Raw genomic sequence first — 21,278 nt, forward strand, 5'->3', positions numbered from 1 at the left:
ATTTGATTATTCTAAAAATTATGAAAGGCTAATTTTAATAACGAAATTCTCTTTTTTTTCCTACATTTATCCCTTCATTGTATGAGAAATTAATCTTATCTATGTTATTCTGATTATTATATATAGGTTTTTACATATAGTGAAATTCGATTGAAGAAACTGTTTAAGTTTAATTTCATTTTTTATTATCAAATATAATATTTTTGAAATCGATAAAATCCATGAAACTAAAAGTTCAATAATAAAATTTGAAAAATTAAAAATTGAATATGACACAACCGACAAATTACATTCATTTAACATGATTAAACAATAATATATTGATAATAATTATATTATTTTTTAATTTAAAATCATAATATATATTATTATATTATTAAAAGTAGTGTCAAATTAATATTTTTTTAATCAGGGTCAAACTAACTTTTTTTTTAATGAATATTGTAAAATTGGAAGGTTGAGTGATAAAATATAATTTAAAGTGTAATGTATGGATTGAAAATGATCTGCTATATTATATCATTCCACCTAAAATATGTACAATTTTAAATTTTGTATAATATAATTCATGAAATTAAAAATTTAGGATAAAATTTACTAAAAATATGAATGCTCAGAGGTAAAATATCAAACTAAGCCTCAAACTAAGCCAACTATTTATTTTTTCAAAAATTATGTTTCACGTTTGCTTTCTTATATACAAAAAATTTAATAACTTTTTTTTTATTAGTAAAACAAAAACTACGAAGGTTTTACTTTTGTTTCATTATAATACATTTAGTACATTTTAAAAAACCCGAATGGGCCGTGGTAGACCTGTTGAGTCTTGGGCCGGGCTACGGCACGCCACATAACAGCTTGCGGCGGTCGGAGAGATGAACGGGATGGAGTGCGCGGCGAGAGGGAGCGGAAAACGGTGCGGCGGTGCCGCCACGCGTCTGTGCACTCGCTGCGAAGCCGTCGCATATTGCTCTCTTTCTCACCAGGTTTGCATCAACTTCTTTTTCTTATGTGTGCCATTAGGTTGTAAACTGCGTCGTAAATTCATTCATAGCTTCACTGCTTTCGTATTTGGTCGCTTAGATTGCACACTGGAGTCGTCACAAACACGAGTGTGATAGGTTGCAACAGCAGATGAAGAGTGTTGAAGTCCTCAACGATTTTCCCTTCACTTTCTCTCGCGAAGCCACGTTTCAGGTCACCTCTCATCTTCTTCCTTCTTAATACCGCTTTCGGAACAGTAGGATTTCTCATTTATTTTTAAATTTTTGTTTTTTAATCGATGTTTATGTAGTTTTAACAGGTTTGTGTGAAGCACGAAGGTAGATGTTCATTTTTGAGCAACAGAGGACTTCATAAAGTGGGAATGTGGCTGCATGAATGCGGTTGTGGGGCGACATCTGCTTCATTTGATTGTTTAGGGTTTCCTCTTGTTTCCTTTATATTCTGAAACTTCTTTGAATTAAATTTCAATTTATATCATTGATGAGTTCCTTTTAGAGTTGAAGAATGTTCCAACTTATGATTATAATTTAGTTACAACCTTTTCACTTCAGGTTTTGAATTTTATTTTTTGCAGTTTAAATAATGGTTGGGATCTCCCAAGTGTTTTATGTCCATGTGGTAAGTTTGTTTGTCAAGCTTCATCTTCTTCAACTTCCCTTTCCTCTTTTTTAATTAGATTTAGAATTAAGTGCAATGTATAACTGGTCAGGGCCAAACTCTCTGGTATTAGAGCAATTGCATAGTTGGAGAGACTACTATAAGTGGAGAAGCATCCCACTAGACTCGCCTGTTGCTTTGCTTCTTCATTGGGTACGGTTGTGTAAATTTTTGTCACAATTAGCTCAAGGAAATTCTATACTTTTATCCTCGTTTCAATTTTTTGACTGGGAATCTGTTATCTTATTTTGTTTGTAAGCAGTAATGGTGTGTGCAGTTGGTTTTGGCTCTTATTTTGTTTGCAGTCAAAATACAAGGGTTGGGAGGCTTAATCCCCCTGCTACCTTCTCAGATTCCACCTACCACAATAAAATGTTTGCTTTCACCTGTAAAATCTGTAGGGGAATGGATCTTTGTCCCATTGGTTACTCTGATAGAAGAGAACGGACTACTAAATTTTGTTGCCTCCAATACTATAAGAATAGACTTGTTGTTACATGTATTTACTCATTACATTTTTTTTAATTATATGGTTTTTACAGAATTAAAGGGTTGCCTCTTTTTCAGCCGCTTACAATATATCATGCTGCTCGTCTTGTTGGAATTACAGCCTTGAATCCTGAAATCAATGAAAAGTTGTACATACATTACCTCGGTATATCATCACCCATAAATTTTCCCTAGACATTTTAATTTCAAATTTGGAGTATTTTTCATTAGTTATCTTTTATGTTATATGTTAGGAATGGGACTTGAATTGTGTGATTTTGTTAGGTTCCTTTATACAAGGAACCGAACAGTAGCAAAAATTACACACACTCAACAGTATAAAGGAATATGCATGTATCTGTATTTCTATTTCCTCTGTAATGTGTAGAAAAAGATGAATACAGGTGTCTATCTCTTCCCCAAGGAAGCCTCCCTTCCTCCACTGGCCAAGAGGTCCAGTCTCAATTCCCAAAATAATATTCGATACCCTCTCTCCTTAATCTGTTTGTTATTTATATTCCCTCTCTCTTCTAACCAACTAACCACCGTCTCCCACTACTTATTTCATCCCTTTTTTACCCCTTCTCACGTAAACCTTTAATTGCCTAACATTACCCTCCCCCTCATTATCAACCTTGTCCTCAAGGTTGAAGTTAGGAAACTGCTGTTTGATATAGTGCTCCTCCTCCCAAGTAGCACCTTCAATATCATTCTCCTGCCACTGTATGAGGACTTGGGGTATCTCCTTCCCCTGATTTTGCTGGTTCCTTCACTGTAACACCTTCACTGGAGTATATCGTGGGTTGTCATCCTGCAATTCAGTTGGGAGGGTGCCTTCAACTGAATGTGTTCCAATAGCTAACTTCAACTGGGACACATGGAAAATAGGATGTATTTTTGCTGTTTCTGGTAGCTGTAGCTAAAAGGCGACTGGGCCTATTTGCTGCTCCACGCGGAAAGGACCATAATATCGTGCAGATAGCTTCGGATGGAGTCTTGTTGGCATAGATGTTTGCCTATGAGGTCTGATTTTTAAAAATACCCAATCCCCTACCTTGAGTTTGGCCTCCACCCTCTTCTTATTGGCAAAGTGTGTCATCTGGGCTTGGGCCCTGGCCAGATGATATTTCAGTTGCTGTAAAGCCTCATCTCGTGTCTGCAAATCTTGGGCTACTGCTTCTACCATTGTTTCCCCAGGGATGAATCGTGTGAGTGTGGGGGGAAGTCTGCCATAAACAGTTTCAAAGGGTGTGCACTTAGATGCCCCTTGATAACTGGTATTGTACCAATATTCTGCCCAAGGTAACACCGAACTCCAACTTTTAGGTTGTTCTGAGCTAAAACAGCGTAAGTATGTTTCGAGTACCCTGTTTAATACTTCCGTTTGTCCATCTGTCTCTGGATGGTAGGCAGTACTCATCTTAAGCTGTGTTCCTTGCAATTTAAATATCTCCTGCCAAAAGATGCTAAAAAATGTTGAGTCCCTGTCACTAACAATGGTCATAGGTATACCATGTAATCTAATCACCTCTTTCACAAACACTGCAGCTATAGACCTTGCTGTATACGGATGCTTAATGGGGGATAAAATGCCCATATTTGCTGAGTCTGTCCACCACCACAAGTACAGTGTCAAATCCTTGCGATTTAGGTAATTTTACCACAAAATCCATACTGATGTCCTCCCATACTGCTTTAGGAATGGGTAAAGGTTGCAAGAGACCTTTTGGTGAAGATGCCAAGTACTTATGCTGTTGGCATACTAGGCAGCCAGCCACATAGTCGGTGACTGTCTTCTTCATTCCTGTCCAATACAGGGATTGTGCCACCCTTCTATATGTTCTATAGACTCCTGAATGCCCTCCTGTGACCGTGTTATGGAACTCTGTTAATAATTTTGGTATCCAGGAAGATTGTGCTGACAGAACCAACCGCCCCTTGTAATGTAATCTCCCATGTTCCAGGGTATACGCCGGATGTGAATTCGGATCTGCCCTTATATCTTCCATCACTTTCTTTAGAGTTGCATCCTTCTCAACCTCTTCCATAATTTCCTGGAAATTGGACCAATAAGGCCTAGATATCATGTGCAGTACTTTTTCTCCCTCCTCCAATTCCTCCCCTTTTCTTGAGAGCCCATCCGCCACCTTATTGGATGCCCCAGTCCTATAAACAATATCAAATTCATACCCCAGTAATTTAGCCAACCAATTCTGCTGATTTTGAGTAGTAATACGTTGCTCCAACAAATATCTCAAGCTCCTCTGGTCAGTATAAACAACAAACCTTTGGCCCAAAAGGTAGGGGCGCCAGTGTTGGATGGCTAACACCAAAGCCATCAATTCTTTCTCATAAACAGATTTGGTGAGTGACACTTCGGAAAGAGCTTTGCTAAAATAAGCTATTGGTTTTCTGTTTTGAGACAAAACTGCTCCTAAACCTGTGCCCGACGCATCGCACTCCACCTGGAAGGTTTGAGAGAAATCCGGTAGAGCTAATACTGGAGCCGTGGTGACTGCTGTTTTGAGTCTCTGCATTGCTTCTGCCCCTGCAAGAGACCAGTCAAACTTCCCCTTCTTAAGCAGGTTGGTGAGAGGTTGAGCGATCTTCCCATACCCTCTGATGAATCTCCTGTAGTATCCAGTCAGACCTAAGAACCCTCTCAACTCTCTGATACTCTTTGGTTCAGGCCATGCTGTCACCGTAGAAACCTTCTCCTCATCCATCTCAACTCCCGCCTTTGAAATTTTATGCCCCAAATAACGAATTTGTTCTCTCCCAAATTCGCATTTGTTTCTATTAGCAAATAATTTCTGCTGTGCTAACACCTCCAGAACTTGCTGTAAATGTTGCATATGTTCATCCCAAGATTTACTGTATATTAGTATATCATCAAAAAAAACTAACACGCACCTCCTAAAAAATGGCCTGAGGACAAAATTCATCATATCTTGGAACGTGGCAGGGGCGTTTGTCAACCCAAAAGGCATAACGAGGAACTCGTAGTGCCCTTGATGAGTTCTAAAGGCTGTCTTAGGAATATCTTCATTTTTCATCCTGATCTGATGATATCCAGCCCTTAAATCAACCTTAGAAAAATACCTTGCCCCTTGAAGCTCATCCAGCAGTTCTTCTATAACTGGTATTGGGTATTTATCCGCTACTGTGACTCTATTAAGTGCCCTGTAATCTACACAAAATCTCTAGTTCCCATCTTTTTTTTTCACTAATATTACTGGGCTTGAATATGGACTATTGCTGGGACGAATCACACCGAGTTTCAACATTTCCTCAACTTGTTTCTCTATCTCTGTTTTCATGAGGTGTGGGTAGCGGTATGGCCTGACACTTATGGGCTCTGTTCCTTCCTTCAAGGGTATTCGGTGATCAACTTTCCTCTCAGGTGGCAGCCCCTGAGGTTCTCGAAATACTCCTTCGAAATCTGACAAAATCTGCTTCAGCCCTGCTTCTTGAGTCGGTGTCCATCTCTCTGTTTTCCCCTCTCCCTCCACCGCTTCTGCTTGACTTAAGCTCCACACGAGAGTCATGGCTTCTATCTCCTTTTCTTTTAAGAGAACTTCGGGTGTCACCATTTGACGTGTTAAAGTGGGATCTCCTTTTATCTCCACTATTTTCCCTTCAACCTCCACCTTCATAATTAGGTGTCCCCAATCCACTTTAATTTCTCCTAGGGAAGCTAACCAAGTGATTCCTAATATCACATCCACACCGCCTAACTCAAAGAGATATAGTTTATCTCTAACTTCCAGCCCATCTAATTTCACGGTAACCCCTGTGCAATATCCACTGGTTATTTTCTTTTGCCCATCACCTAAGCACACTTTATAGGGATGGGTGTCAATGCTTTCCAGACCCAATTCTTTCACCAATCTGGTGGATATAAAGCTATGACTAGCTCCGCTGTCTATTAGCACCAGAATTTTCCTCCCCTTCATCCATCCTTGCATCTTCATGGTATTCGATTGAGTGAGTCCTCCGGCAGACAACCCTGACAGTTCCATCGCCGTGTGTTCCATCACCGGGGCCTCCATTTCGATCGGGTTCACCATTTCGATCTTCTCTTCGACTCCTTCTTCACCTTCTTCTGCCAAAATCATCACTCTCATACTCCTTTCAGCACACCGATGGCCCGGGCTGTATGGGCCTCCACACTGGAAACAACGCCCTTCTTCACGCCTTTTTATATATTCGGGATAAGGCAACAATCTTACTCCTCTTCCTTGAGTATTCCCTCCTCCGCTACTACCCGCTCGGGCGGTTACATTGCTAGAAACGCCTTCCTTCTTCGTTCCCGATCCACTGCCGACCCCGCCGACGTTTACCGATCCCTCCGACGCGCCGCGATAGGTCTCCGTCCTCGCGACAGTACCTGAGCTCGAGGAATACTTTCCCCAGGTCACCCCTCCTTTTCCTCCCATTCCGCTGTTACCTCGCGATACAGAACTCGCTTGCTCGACGTCGCGTGCTCGCTCCATTGCCGTCAACAGATCGCGTGGGTCATGCGGCCTCACCAGATTTCTTAATCCTTCTTGCAGCCCAGCGAAGAAGTATCCCAAAAGTTGTTCCTCATTCACTCCGGCTGCTTGCGCCACCAGTACTTCAAACTCTTGTATATATTCGTCGACATTTCCCCTTTGTCGCACGGCAGCCAATTTTTCGTAAACAGAGCCCCTGTTTAAGCCTCCAAACCTCCGTGTTAGAGCGGCAGTGAACATGCTCCAAGTTGGGTGTCTAGTCTTCTTCCGCCAAAAACGGAACCAATAACTAGCGCCTCCCTCCATACAGATATATACCAGCTTCATTTTCTCCCTCTCTGTCACGTTCTGGATATCAAAGAATTTTTCGGCCTTCGCTATCCAGCCCATGGGGTCCGTTCCTTCGAACGTTGGAAGTTCAACACGTTTCATCCAACTTCGTTGCACATCTCCTCCATCCTCTTCCGACTCATCCTCCGAACTCTCTAGTGATCTTCGTTCACGGTCAGCATTGACGGAGTCGCGGCTCCCTGCGGAGCTCCGATCATGGTTCCTGGAACGTCTTCCTGAGGTTCGTTGAAAAGCGAGAGTCATCGCCCTCACCTCTGCCTTCAATTCCTCCATTGTCGCCTCCATCGCCCCCATTCGCCCCTCCATGCTTCTTCGCTACCTCTCCTTCTTCTCCTCTCCGAAACTGATCCGGCAGGTCGGACCAAATCTGTTAGGTTCCTTTATACAAGGAACCGAACAGTAGCAAAAATTACACACACTCAACAGTATAAAGGAATATGCATGTATCTGTATTTCTATTTCCTCTGTAATGTGTAGAAAAAGATGAATACAGGTGTCTATCTCTTCCCCAAGGAAGCCTCCCTTCCTCCACTGGCCAAGAGGTCCAGTCTCAATTCCCAAAATAATATTCGATACCCTCTCTCCTTAATCTGTTTATTATTTATATTCCCTCTCTCTTCTAACCAACTAACCACCGTCTCCCACTACTTATTTCATCCCTTTTTTACCCCTTCTCACGTAAACCTTTAATTGCCTAACAGATTTTTCTCCAAAATACTATGACCATTTATATTCAGTTAAAATTTTAAAAAAGATACCATAAGAAAAAAAATGATACAATGGTGTTTGTTTACTCTCATAGAAGCTCCTCAAAGTAAAAGATGCAACCATGAAGTTTATTGCTCATTTGTAGCTTTTACATTTCTTTATTTTATTTCCAAAAACAAGAAAACAAAAAAGGTTCGCTTTGCTATAAGAAAATTTCTCAAGTTAGAAAAACTTGGGTTGGATGGGGGCTTTACCTTGTGAATTGCTGAAATGATTGCACCTTAACTGTATAAATACCCTTAAATGCATGTTTAAGTTTGAATCATCTTACTTTTTTTGCCATATAGACTGTATAGGTACCACTGATATTTTATTGCTGACTTTGGGTTAACTTCCCTCAGATTAGCCACTATAGATTTTCCAAGCTGTCATGTTTTCACTTACATGGGAAATAACCCAGTGTTGTTTGATGAGTTATGACCATATATGCTAATTCTCCTTTATTAGACATAATGCATGCAGTTCTATATTTCTACTAAAGATGTAAAAGTGAAAGTAAGGATTCATCCATCAACTAACCAAAAATTTGGGCTTTTATAAGTCTTTTTTCTTTTGTTTTTGTTTACAAGTGAAATGCAGTTTTCAGGTTTCTTTGTGCTGTTAAAAGTTTGTTTAAACTTCCTCACACTACTCAAGATTAGTTATGCAACTGTTTTGTACTCATAGTTATCAGTTTTATCTTTTATTGATCATGAATAAATGTTAAATTTTGAAAAACACAAATGTTTTGTTTAAAAAGGCTTGGTTATGTATTTTCTTACTATTGATTTCTTGACGTGTAACTTTGGCATCATTATTATATACGGAAGGACCTGAGAAAGAGTTGCTACAACTTCTTGTGTTTGGAGAATTACTGGCACTCTTCCCTGGTTTTCATGTTCATATAGAACTTGTTGGACCTGCAATTCCTCCTCAAAGGTCTGATCCATTCTCATAAGTCATTGAATTATCATCTGATACTGATCCTATTTGGTTTAAATATCTGTCCTTGTTGCTTCCCAATGAACAGGGATGGTGAGAAAATTCAAATTTCAAAGTATGCTTGTTGCAATGAAGATGAGTGTGAGTGCAAAATAGCAATTAAAAATACATATCCTGAAACAGAGTCTGGTTCAGCTGTGACATTGCAGCTTTGGCGAGGATTCTATCATGACCGATATAGAGATATTGTTAAGGTATGTTGCAACATTTGAAGGGGATCTAGTATGTTATAGTCATTTAAAGTAATCTTGCTTGATTTAATTTTTTGTGCACAATCTCATATCTACAATTTACTTTTTAGTAATGTTTCACTTACAGGATTCCTTTCCTCACCTAATAATTGCTCCAAATGGTGGCATTGCTGCTTATTCCAGTTGGTTACCATGTATTGTATGTCTCCCACCTTGTGCTTATCCCAGATTTAGGCGTTAGTTTAATTTTTATTTTTATACTACCTTTGAAAAGTAGTTAACAGTGCTGAGCATGTTTTTCTTCATTTTCTTTGTTTCTTGCAAAAAATTCAGGAGTTAATTGAAAAGATTGGCGTCCCAGCTGTTTTTACTGATTATTGCGAGGAAGCATGTCATCTTGCAGCAAGTTGTATTAAGACTGTGTCTGACCGTCCTCCTAAATTGCCAGTAAGCTTTGTATTCATACTTTGCTAACATAGAAAATAATTGTTTTGAAGAATTAAGCATTTAGTCCTAGTTGACATGCATTTAGGTATCTGTTTCTTGTTAATGTACCAATTGGTTTTTGTTGTTACTGTGTTTCTAAGGTTTTAGTTTCTATCTGCTTAGCAGGGACCAATGTCTGTTAGTAAAGTCCTATAGATCAAAACTGAAGCTTGTTTCATACCAGGATTGATTCCTTGACTAGTGTTATCAATAGGGACAAGTGGTTATTTTAAACTTGTTTATTTTTAAACTTGTTTATCATTGGCATAATCTTTTAATAATTCATTACACTATAATGTAGGTTCAGTTAAATCCTTTCAGGCAGCCCATAGCCGTGGAAGACAGCGTGCTATTATTGCCCTGCTACTCGAATTGCTTTCTTTTTGGAATGTAAAGGGTTACTCAGAATATCTCGATTCTTGAGCCAACAATATTGGCAGGAACAACAAACCTAATTGCATCAAAAGTAAACCATTACTTGATCTAATGCGAAGGTATGTAAATAACAATAACAATCAAAAGCTTTGCAAACATGTATCCTGATTAAACCTATGTGCTGGATGTGCTACAGCCACTACAATCATTCTAAAATTTTCGCGCGGCATGATATACATCTAGGTTTGTGACAAGGTCTTAGCTAGATGGTAGATTTGATTTAAAGTATCTATAGATTTTTTTTTCTGAACTCTCCCTGTATAGATACTGAACCACATAATTTTCAATCAAATTATAGAAGTTGATGTAATTATCAAAATATTGAGAGTATTTAACTTCTTAAAAATATTCTTACTATGTCTCCTTCAACCCTTTCTCAATTTGTTTTTACCCGACATGAAATCTTATGAGATCTTCACCTGCAAAAGGTATGCAGTGATTGAAATGAGATTATTTTCTTATGACAATGAGTTCATATGACAATGAGTTCGTATGACAATGAGTACAGGCCTTGCATCAAACTATTCGCAAGATTAGCTAATTTTTAAATTCTCAACAATTTTAGTTATGTGAAATAACTAATGGTATTTTTGGTAATGGTATCTGAATATAAAGCTTGTAAATAACTCCACACTATAAAACCTAACATAGGCTTTCTTAAAACAGACTCTATAAAAAAATTAGTAATGATTTCACAAATGGAACTAAATTTATATATTTGTATTTAATTATTGTTAATCTCAACCCTCAAATAATTCAGACATACTATTAACTTTTACATTTTAGTCTTTGTTTCTTTTTCTCTGATTTTAACCACCATCTTTTCATTTAGATTGTGACATGAATAGATGTGAATGGGTCAAATTTTCTTCAACAGCATCATCATTTGTTCTTCATGATAAAAAATTAAATGATTTGTCCATAGTTCTTCTGTTGCAAATTCAATTTTTGGTTAATTTCATAAATTTGTGTTCCAATTTTGTCTCTATGTTTTTCTAGTTAAGTGCTTTAAATTGTCTAGTTTAACCTTTTTACCTTATATTCACAACTTTCAATTAACCTTTCGAGAAAGAATTCATCCTCATCATTTGACTATATTGTTTGCAATCTCTCATCCTCTTAAAATTTTGTTACATGCATATTTTAGATTTCGTTTTTATCTCATACTTAATTACTAAGGGCATAATTTTTGTGCAATTCATTACGAAATAAAAGTAATCCAAAAAATGTTAAAAAAAAAGACAAGTTGCATTTGTTCAAATTATAACATGCAATCATTTAAATATTCCAATGTCTAGTTATTAAACATTGTACTCTTGTTGAAATATTAAGGTATACTGTAAAATTATTTCTTGTTGGAGAAGGTCTTGACACGTTTTTATGCATATTAAATGGAGAATATGGAGTTTCTTTTTATGGAGGAATGGTTGACCCTCTAACTTTCCAATCTTTAATGAAAGATATTGCCCATGACTTGGAAGCCATAATTTTTTCATATAATTTAATAGATGAGACATAAATATACAAAGTCACCTTGTGGTTTTTGAGAAGGTTTGAAACCTTCTTTATTTATAATTACTATTTTATATTCATAATATTTTAATTTAATTAAATTTATTTTTTATAATAAAAAATAAATAAAATATATAAAATTATAAAGTACAAAAAAATTAATCAAAATTATTTTTATTGATGATTTAAAACAAAGTATATTCATTGAGAATTATAATATAAATATATAAAAAAACACATAACGTTTAAGAAATATTGCAAAATTGATTAAAAAATTTAACACAATAGAAAACAACTTGGTTAATTGAAAACACATGAGATGTTGATGACCTAAATAAAATTATTAGAAAACTAGAGATTTAACTCGTGATGAATCTTTTTAGTTTATAAATGTGTAACAGAGGGGTTTATAAGGGAATGTTTAAGCTATAAATTTTGGAATGTTCCATTCTTAATTATTAATTGAAGCTTCACACTTGCTCTTGCAGCTCCAATATGCAGGACAATCAAGGCCATGGTTTCCTCAATCCAAGATGCACCACCAAAGATAGGTTTGATGCCTCAAGTTTCTCTGTCCCATTTGGAGGTCAGATTCGTGATTTCTCTTCAAAAGGTTACATCGATGAAAAGAATGATCGACTCCTTGATGATTGTCGGAGGTATTGCATTGTAGCAAGCAAGATAATAGTTACAGTTTAATTGATGATAATAGTTACTTAATTGCATAATATTACTCACCCATTTTGCTTATTCTTTTGTAGCAGCAAGTCTTCAAGAGCTTCAAATCTTCAAACTCTCCATTGTATGATGAACCCAATATTGCAACCATACACCCAATATTACAACCATACAAACAAGCTTATCATAAGCTTATCCTTTTGTCTTATGCTTGTTCTGTCACTTCTTCTTGAATGCAAGTCCTGCCAGCATCATGACTTCTGATGAGCCAACAGTTCCCTAGAAATGTTTGCGCACTGGTTCTGTTTCCATTCAAAATTCAACACCAAAGAGTGAAAAAAATTATTGAGCAAGTCAAACACAAAAAACATATAATACCTCTTTCATATTCTAAATATAAACACCATTTGTCATGTGACAGACAAAAGCTCTGCATTATACCATTTTTCTAGTTTCTCCATTATAGATATGTTTATCTACAAAACAATAAAGACCGATTCCATTTATGTACTTTGTTCAAACTTTATCTCAAGCATTTAAAATCTAACTACTCTGCAACTTTCTGAGTATCTGTAACCTAAAGAAGCCATCCCATGACTAAAATGGTAGTATTATCATATCAATCTGAGTGGCCTAGTGGCCGACTACCATGCTGAGTGGCCGACCACTAGATCGACCACTAGGCCGAGTGACCAACCACCAGACTGAGTGGCCGATCACCAGACCGACCACCAAGCCGATTGGCCGACCACCAGACCGACCGACCACCAGGCCGACCGACCACCAAGCCTAGTAACCGATCACCTGGCCGACCACCAACTTATTTAAAAGAAAGCCAACTCAGCGACCAATGTATGCTACGTCAGAACAACTTGCTTATGTTACCAAGCCACACATCAAAATTTTTAATGCCGTCCAGCCTAATTAAAGCGAGGTCTAAATTTTATACAATAAAATATCTAATTGATTAGAATATGAGGAGTTATTTGAGACAAACCTCCACAAATAGGAATGTTCAAAAGGATTAAACCTTATAAAAAATGAAAATTATCTTTTTTATAGCAGCAGCTAATATGCCGATTCTTGAAATGTTATTATTATTTGTTATATATCAATAAGTAACACTTCCTAATTTAAATGTCAGAATAAGTTTTATATTAAATAAAAGTGAAAAATGAGAAAATTAAATAAAATATGTATAAGAAAAAAACTTAAAACTAATTTTAAGGATTTGAGTTGAAGATGATGAGTATATTTTGATGGAATTGAATGAGGCCTTTTGTGTAAATTTGGTGCACATATTGTTTTAAGATAATGATATTTTGACAATATTTTTTTGATAATATTTTAATATCATCTACTTACTATTCTATGATTGGTCCATGTTAGTGTTTATAATTATTATTATTAATTGTGGAGTAATTTTGAAATCATTATCCAATGTTTTAGAATCCATTTTAGTCTTTCTCTAGTTAATTATACTTTCAATTATAATATTAGTTTTCTTTGGAACATGCAAATACATGGAATGCATTATCGTTTTTGTTTGGAAACAAGGTTATTTAACATCGGTTATTATTTTATAAAAATAAAATTATCTTAATCTTTCATATTTTAAAAAAAAATGAATGATATTGTTGGAGTAATTTTTTTTAAAAAATATTTTTTGATATACCTAAATTTTACATTAATTTAACATTATCTTTATTTAATTTTTCTTTTTTTATCTTAAAAAAATACTAAACTTTACCTTTTTATTCTTATATAATGTAAAATGAATATAAAAGTGTCATGATATATATATATATATATATATATATATATATATATATATATATATATATATATATATATATATATATATATATATATATATATATATATACACACGCCTGTTTTTCAGTTAGTACATTTTAGCAATGTGTACCAGATTTTAGTAGACAAAAATACCCTTATATATGGATTCTAAGTTTTAAGGTTAAGGGTATTTTAATAATTTTCATTCTCAAAACTTAAAAAAAAAAAAAGAAACCCCCCAAATCCTTACTCACCTCAATCCTTTCTCTTTCATCTCTCTCACTCCAACATTTTCTTTGTCATCCCTACTGTAGGCCCAATTGAAAAAATCAGAAACACTTGCCTTTAAACAATTTTCCTTTCTAAAGAGTTGAGTCATTGACATATTCACCTTCAGGCAAAGGTTCATTCAAGATCTCTTCAATTTCACCATCTTCACTAACCTCTCTAATTTCATCATCTGCATATGTTGAATCATCATCTCTAAAAAAACCCTCCAGGCCAATTACCAATTCTTTCGGATGTCATTATGCTTGTGAAAATTAGATAAAATTATATACGACAAAAATTATAAAATGAAAACTCATTATAAAGTCATTTTTTGTAAGAAATTGTTTAACAACGAGTGTTTCTGATTTTTTTCCAAGCCAATTACGAATTCCTTTGATGTCATTATGCTTGTAAAAATTAGATAAGACAAAAATTATAAGATGAAAACTCATTATAAAATCATTTTTTTGTAAGATTGTTTAAGGGCAAGTGTTTCTGATTTTTTCAATTGGGGCTACAGTAGGGATGACAGAGAAAAGATTGTGAGAAAGATGAAAGAGAAAGGATTGAGAGGAATGAGAGAGGTGAGTAAGGATTTGGTTTTTTTTTTTTTTTAAGGTTTGAGAATAAAAATTATTAAAATACCCTTAACCTTAAAACTTATATATAGGGTATTTTTGTCTACTAAAATCCGGTACACAGTGCTAAAATGTACCAACTACAAAACAGGCATAAACCCCATATATATATATATATATATATATATATATATATTGTTTTTTTTTTTCAAATACCAAATAATAATATTATTCCCAGTAAGATTCCAAATCCACTCTCAAGCTGGAAGCACCATATAACCAAATCCAAGGGACAAGGTGATAATTACAAGAACTCTCCAACTTCCACAATAACCAGACTTGGCATCACTGTACTGTTGAAGAATGTTGTTCTTGTCGGAGTTCGAGAGTTGTATCTTTCGTTGCTGTGATGGTAAAATGTAAGGATACATAACAGACTCTTTCATGAAAGAGTGGTCAAGTCCAAGTAAATGCCCTATCTCGTGCATCGCCACACTCTCCAAGTCCAAAACCCCCTCCTTCCACGATACGCTGTCGTTTTCACTCGGCACCGCCCAGTAATAGGAACCATCAAGACGTATCTCCCCTATACTCACATTAGAACCTTCTTGGAACCTTACAGAGCTTATCCCATACAACTGCTCCGGAACACCTTCTGTGAAATTGTAGAACCCTACTTTGATGTCGGCGTTTTCGTAGGTTGTCTCCGTCAGATTCAAAACCCCTGTGGCGGTCGCCCAGCGAGTGAAGGAATCTCTGAACACTTTTCTCATGCTTTCTGGGATTTCACTCTCCGGAAGAAAACCGTAGGTGAGGTTTCTCTTGCCGAACCATCGGTTCTTGTAGCTGGGCAGCGCCTCGTTGTTGATGAAGCGTGGGAAACTCTTGTCAGGGACACCGCAACGTGGTAGTAGGATTTGGTTGAGGGTCTGGTTGTTCAGGTTGCCGGTAACTTGTAGGTTGAAACGTTGCTGGAATGTTTGGAAGGCCGAAATTGTTCTTGGGTCCAAAAAATCGCTGAATGGAGCAAAAGATTGAAGATAGCCAAATTCGACAAAGTAGTTTTTGATGAGAGATAGACCTTTGATTTTCTTCTGTGGTGCATATGGCTCTGAAGGCCAGATTTCCCTCTTCCATTGATTCTCAAACGTCTTGCCTCTTTTGTTCTTCTTTACTTTGGCCGTGGAAGAATAAGGGACAGGGAAGTTAGCGGAAAGGGATTGGTGGAGAAGAAGGAAGAACAATAATATGAATGCAAAAGGGTACGATTTCATGTTAAATGCTCTTTCTTGCTCCCTAACCCTAAGTTCTTAAGTCTACTTTGAAGAATTGAGCAATCATATATAGAGAAAGATGAGGATATGGGGTGATTAGAAATTATCACACGGTAAGAATGTGCCTTCTTCTGTGGTAAATGTGTGTGTAATGTGATGAGATTTAGAATCTGAGATCTATATTTCATATATAAAATTGAAATGATTGAAAGTAGTTTTAATCATAACAAGGATCGTGTTTCTGGGATTTGATTGCGTCTCTCCACATTATTATTTGTACAATTTTTTGTATTATTTCAGCTTGTCCGTTTATAGGTGGCCAATCTGTAGTGCAACTGCATGACAGTACTGCGCATGCTTCCAGCCACTGCTTTCTGGTGATATAGTACATTGAAAATGAACTTTCAACTAAAATAAGCTATACACAAGCATTGTACTTTTAACATAATTTACATCATTGACTGAAACTAGTACTATGGTTTATTTTTCTTCCATGATCGTCTCCTACCCATTCTCCTGCCAAAACCACATACTTATTGTCTTTCTTATTGTTTGGGAATCATAATAATTACTTTTTTGAATTAACATTATGTTCGAGAGTATTCATTATGAGAGTCTTAATAATAAAGTCTTTAATAAATCGAGATTGAGTACGAAATACATCACTTTTGTCATTTGTTGGTTCCACCTTGTAAACCACTGCTTTCTGCATTTTCTTTCATATACATTTTATACTTCTCGAATTGCATTTGAAAGGGACCTTTATAAAAATTAGAAAAATGGGGAAATCTCCAGGATTCCCACCTTTAGAATGTTACTCTAAGTATATTCTAACAAAATATCATCCTTTCAAAAAAACCAGTTATACTTGTCATACACATAGTAATCCAAATTAATCCAAACTATTCTCCCTTCTTGCATGTTTTTATCAACCCTTATCTATAGCAATTTATATAGCCATTTGCTACCATATGTTCTGCATATATCTTTCTTTGCAGACTCACATCCATGCAGTTCAGCATTTCTCCTACATTCTCATTCTTATTTTTGCTCAAATGAGCCATGTTGTGCCCTCATAGTATCTCTTCTCATGTTCAGATTTACTGCGTTTGCATGATGTTATGTTGACTATTAGGTCGTACAGAATTACAACAGCAATGTTGTATCTCATATACACTATACAACTAAGCTATTTAACGATCTAAAGATTAGTCTACTCTTCCAAATTCGGTTCGGTCAACACCCAAGTGCATATATATATATATATATATATAGATCTATGGAAGTCGTACCTGCCATATAAATGATGTGTCACGTACTGAACACCACTATACGTATGACACTCATATGACATGCATTGATTAAGTGTTTAATTCAATTTTTTTTTCATATCTATTAAGTGTTTAATTCGAAAAATATTTTTTATTATATAATTTTGACCTAACTTCAACACAAGTAAATAAGGATTTATATAATACCTTTTTAAAAATCTATAAACATAAAAAACATATCTTAAATGATTATTACATTTCACTTTTTGGATATTAAATAGATGAATTATATATTAGATAATAATATGTTTTTTATTATTATATTTAACCTTGTTTATAGATAATTTTAGGATATAAATATTGTTTGTTAATTCAAGTAATTCACAATTATTTAATATACATATTTGTTTCTTCTTGTTTTACATTTTGGATACTACACATGTCAAAATGTTTATGTCCGTGTCGTGTCCAATATATCAGTATCTATATACTTAACTCAAGATCGCCACTTCTATTCTCTCCACTTCATTTGTGATGTTTCCATGTTAGAATTATTTCAAAGCTCTTATACATTGGACATTGATGTCAATCCAAGTTCGAAATTTTAACTGAGTCATATATGATATTTCTTTTGCATCAACCTTTACCTTGACTATATATTACTCTATTTATTTGCCAATATATACTCCTAATAATTTATATTCACAAGCCTTCTAATATCTTGTTTAGTTCCATTAGTAAAAATGTTGTAAATGGGCCATTGGTTGATTATTATGTACTGAACTTACTCCCATCTACTTGTCACTCATATTTTATATTTTATAAGCTATTTTACCACAAAGATAGGTGACTAACAATTTTTTCATTCTCATTGCATAGTGGACACATTATATTACTTTAAACTACCTAAACTATGCAATTTTTCTCTTATTTGCACCTTATCCAATAATACCCTCTATGCAAAGTATTGTGTATAATGGAAAGAACCTTTACACCCCAAAAAGTGTTAAACATGTTGGTATTTTCCTCCAACAATGCATTTCTGTGTATCCAGAGTTAACTGTGTAGTATCCTTCATCCTTGTCTTTCTACACCCAAACATCCTCTTTCATTGCTAGGTGATACATGTGTTATCTCTTGTAACAATGTACTTGTTCTTCTGTTCTTTCCCAATCAAATTTATCTCTCCTCCATGTCAAACTCCACTCCACTCCCAAATGTTCTTGTTCCATTTCCCTAGTTCTCCAATTATCAGCAGTAAAAATTACCAAGAAGATGAAGTTAAAATTTACAAAAGCTTGGTTGCATATCTTAGATTGCCACTTCCACTTGATGTTTACAAAGAGGTAATGTACAAGTTATGCTTTTGAAATTTGAATATAGCTTAAACATGTTATAAATTCCATATTTAAGATATCTCAAGGTTGTCATGAGGTACTTTAGCACTGGATCAGGTAAAGCCATTGCAATGTTCTCTCTGATTTTAAGGGTGTTTTATCTGTTAATTAGTTCACTACCGAATGAAGTCTCCTTTGGCTTTTTGAATTTATTGAATCTGAGTTATGATGAATTAAGTGCAAGTTTCAATGTCTGTAGTAGCTCTAAAACCTTTAATTAGCTTTTATATTGATTAAATATTACTCAGCATAGCTTATGTTTCTATCTTCATGTTAATGTACATTAATTGAACATACTATAGCAAGTTCAGCACGTTGCTGTTTATTCTTATTATTTACTAATGAATCCACTGGGCATCCTTATTTATAGTTGGTGAAACATTTCTTCCAAACATTGGAGAACACGACTGGTATGACACTTCACATTTGACAAGTATTAATACATAATAGAACATAGGTTATAATCAATTATAGTCATAAATTAGCAAATATATTTGTACATATATCACTATGAAAGAAATATATTGAATGTTATTGATGTTTTACCAGGGCTCTTTGATGTTTTTAGTTGATGTTTTTCTATTCCAATTATGAAAACCTTGTAACAGAATGAACATGTATATGCATTCCAATTAAGTTGTTTATCATAATATTACGGAAGAGAATTGTGTTGATAGGGGAGCTAGCTTCTATACATTATGGTTTTTGATGATGAATAAGTCTAAATGATTATAAATGGTTTTAATCATTCTTGCACAACAAAATGACATAATAAATATTTTAAATCATTTACATGTCAGTGCTAGATATATGAATTCATTCACATGTAATGAAATAGACCTAAAACAGATTGAGAATCTAGTTTCTGGTAATTATAGTCTATTACATAAATTGTATAATCGGTTAGATTAAGCCAGGACAATTAAAAAGCTAAGTTGGAGCAAATAACTCTTTTAATCGATTACATAAGTTACAGACTCGATTACATAAGTTACATAATCGATTAAAACAGAGAAATATGCATAATATGTTATATAAATAACATAATATGTTAAGAAAGATAAATGGATGACTAATCAGGCTAAGTATCAATATAATCGATTACATAAGTTCAATAATAATTAAAACAGAAAGCAAGGTCTAATCCATTATACTGATAGGCTAATTTGTTAAGTCTATTATAAGGAGTCGTTATAGACATAAGTGTTGAAATAATCGATTATACATGTGTAATAATCTCTTAAAACAAAGACAAAAGTATAATATATTATGCTGATAACATAATTGATTAAAATACGTTAGGATTTGAATTTTCTATATAAACTTGACTCGAGACCGGTTTTAATAACGATTTAATTTTCAAATACTAACATACTTTTTGAGTTTTGTGTACAGGGTCTCTCAAGATCGGTTCTTGGAGGAATTCAACCATCATTGGTGATCAAACATTCAAGATTTCATTCAAGACCAAGTGGACATGGTATCATTGTTTGTGTATCATTATTTCTATATTGTGTAGCACCTGCGCGAGTAGGATAGGGTAGAGATTGAAGGTGTTCATCTCTTATATTTGGTGAGAGTGAGAGTTTTCCTCTTATTTGTATTGTAATCTAATTTGACAGTGGTGAGGATAGGAGAGTTTCATTGTATTCTCAACTCAAATTTGATTTAATTAATGAAAGCATCTCTACTCAAGTTGTTGGGATAAAGTTTATGATAAGTTGAACCAGTATAAATCTTGGTGTTCTTTAATCTTTCGTTTACCTTTTCTTTACTTAGTTGATTCTTCTAATCTTTGGGTATTGATTTCAAGTTTTAAGAATTTTTTTAAAGATTTGAAAAAGATTTTTGAAAAAGAATTAAATCCAATTCATCCCCATAACACTTCTTATTTCTAACATCTTGTCTTCCTAAATAAAAAATAGATACCGTTAGGAGGTTAAGAGTGTATGAAAGAAGAAAGAAACATTAATTAGCCTAACTGCCTTGGCAGTTAGGAAAGGCGGGAAGGGGTTGTATAAATAAGCCTTGTATTTTGTTTAGAGGGAGTTTTTGGAGAATTATAGTTTGACAAGAATTCTTTAGTCTTGTAAGGGGGAGGTTAAGCTCTTATCATTGTATTCTTGACTATTGATAATACAAAGAGAGGTTATACAACATTCTGTGGAGTATATTGGAGTGTGTCAGTGTGAGTTTCTATAGGTTTCTTTACCAGAAACCTATCAATTGGTCCGACCTATCGGATCAAGAGGACGTGCGGAGTGTTTGGGTGAAAGCCATGGAAGGGAGAATGGAGGCGCTGGAAATCACAATGGAGGGGATGAAGGTGTGAGTTTCTATAGGTTTGTTAGTGTGAGTTTCTATAGGTTTCTTTACCAGAAACCTATCAATTGGTCCGACCTGTTGGATCAAGAGGACGTGCGAAGTGTTTGGGTGAAAGCCATGGAAGGGAGAATGGAGGCGCTGGAAATCACAATGGAGGGGATGAAGGTGGAGGCTGCCGCCGTGCGACGGGATATACAACAAATGATGCGGATGATGGGGGTGAGAACGAACAATCACGACGGAAACTCTGAAGGGAGTGACAGTTCGTTGAATGATAATGGGGGAAGACCTGATCATGTGGGGATACAACACAATTG

General features: G+C 35.2%; 3 protein-coding genes across 4 annotated transcripts; 1 reads left to right on the forward strand and 2 right to left on the reverse strand.

The window, feature by feature from the left end:
• The first annotated feature begins 768 nt into the window (after positions 1–768).
• Positions 769–10,189, forward strand: LOC124830608 (zinc ion binding protein). 2 transcript variants are annotated; one of them, XM_088094487.1, is made up of 11 exons: positions 769–986; positions 1,084–1,197; positions 1,304–1,422; positions 1,580–1,623; positions 1,715–1,815; positions 2,230–2,317; positions 8,576–8,684; positions 8,776–8,941; positions 9,066–9,137; positions 9,272–9,385; positions 9,732–10,189. In XM_088094487.1, the coding sequence occupies exons 1-11, from the start codon at positions 876–878 to the stop codon at positions 9,816–9,818; spliced, it is 1,125 nt and encodes a 374-aa protein (XP_087950613.1). In that variant the 5' UTR covers positions 769–875; the 3' UTR covers positions 9,819–10,189. The 2 variants fall into 2 exon arrangements, with proteins under 2 accessions (XP_087950613.1, XP_087950612.1); XM_088094486.1 differs by having other exon boundaries at positions 772–986; positions 9,726–10,189.
• LOC148196104 (uncharacterized) lies at positions 5,355–8,569 on the reverse strand. The gene has a single exon (XM_088094484.1). The coding sequence runs from the start codon at positions 7,302–7,304 to the stop codon at positions 5,355–5,357; it is 1,950 nt and encodes a 649-aa protein (XP_087950610.1). The 5' UTR covers positions 7,305–8,569.
• Positions 10,190–14,889: 4,700 nt separating the features above from the next.
• On the reverse strand, positions 14,890–16,129 carry LOC124830085 (metalloendoproteinase 1-like). The gene has a single exon (XM_047303718.2). It carries the CDS (start codon positions 15,966–15,968, stop codon positions 14,952–14,954), a length of 1,017 nt encoding a protein of 338 aa, XP_047159674.1. The 5' UTR covers positions 15,969–16,129; the 3' UTR covers positions 14,890–14,951.
• Between the last annotated feature and the right edge of the window lie 5,149 nt (positions 16,130–21,278).

This window comes from Vigna umbellata, chromosome 7, assembly GCF_029865625.1.
Source record: "Vigna umbellata cultivar VRB3 chromosome 7, Vumbellata_1.0, whole genome shotgun sequence".
NCBI lineage: Eukaryota > Viridiplantae > Streptophyta > Magnoliopsida > Fabales > Fabaceae > Vigna > Vigna umbellata.

Bases quoted from the DNA above. Each gene is read 5' to 3' on its own strand.
- LOC124830608 (XM_088094486.1), top strand. From the start codon at position 876: ATGAACGGGATGGAGTGCGCGGCGAGAGGGAGCGGAAAACGGTGCGGC. The intron at 1,624-1,714 runs GTAAGTTTGTTT...ATAACTGGTCAG, and splicing joins AAGTGTTTTATGTCCATGTG to GGCCAAACTCTCTGGTATTA. The intron at 8,942-9,065 runs GTATGTTGCAAC...TTTCACTTACAG, and splicing joins GATATAGAGATATTGTTAAG to GATTCCTTTCCTCACCTAAT.
- LOC148196104 (XM_088094484.1), bottom strand. From the start codon at position 7,304: ATGGAGGGGCGAATGGGGGCGATGGAGGCGACAATGGAGGAATTGAAG.
- LOC124830085 (XM_047303718.2), bottom strand. From the start codon at position 15,968: ATGAAATCGTACCCTTTTGCATTCATATTATTGTTCTTCCTTCTTCTC.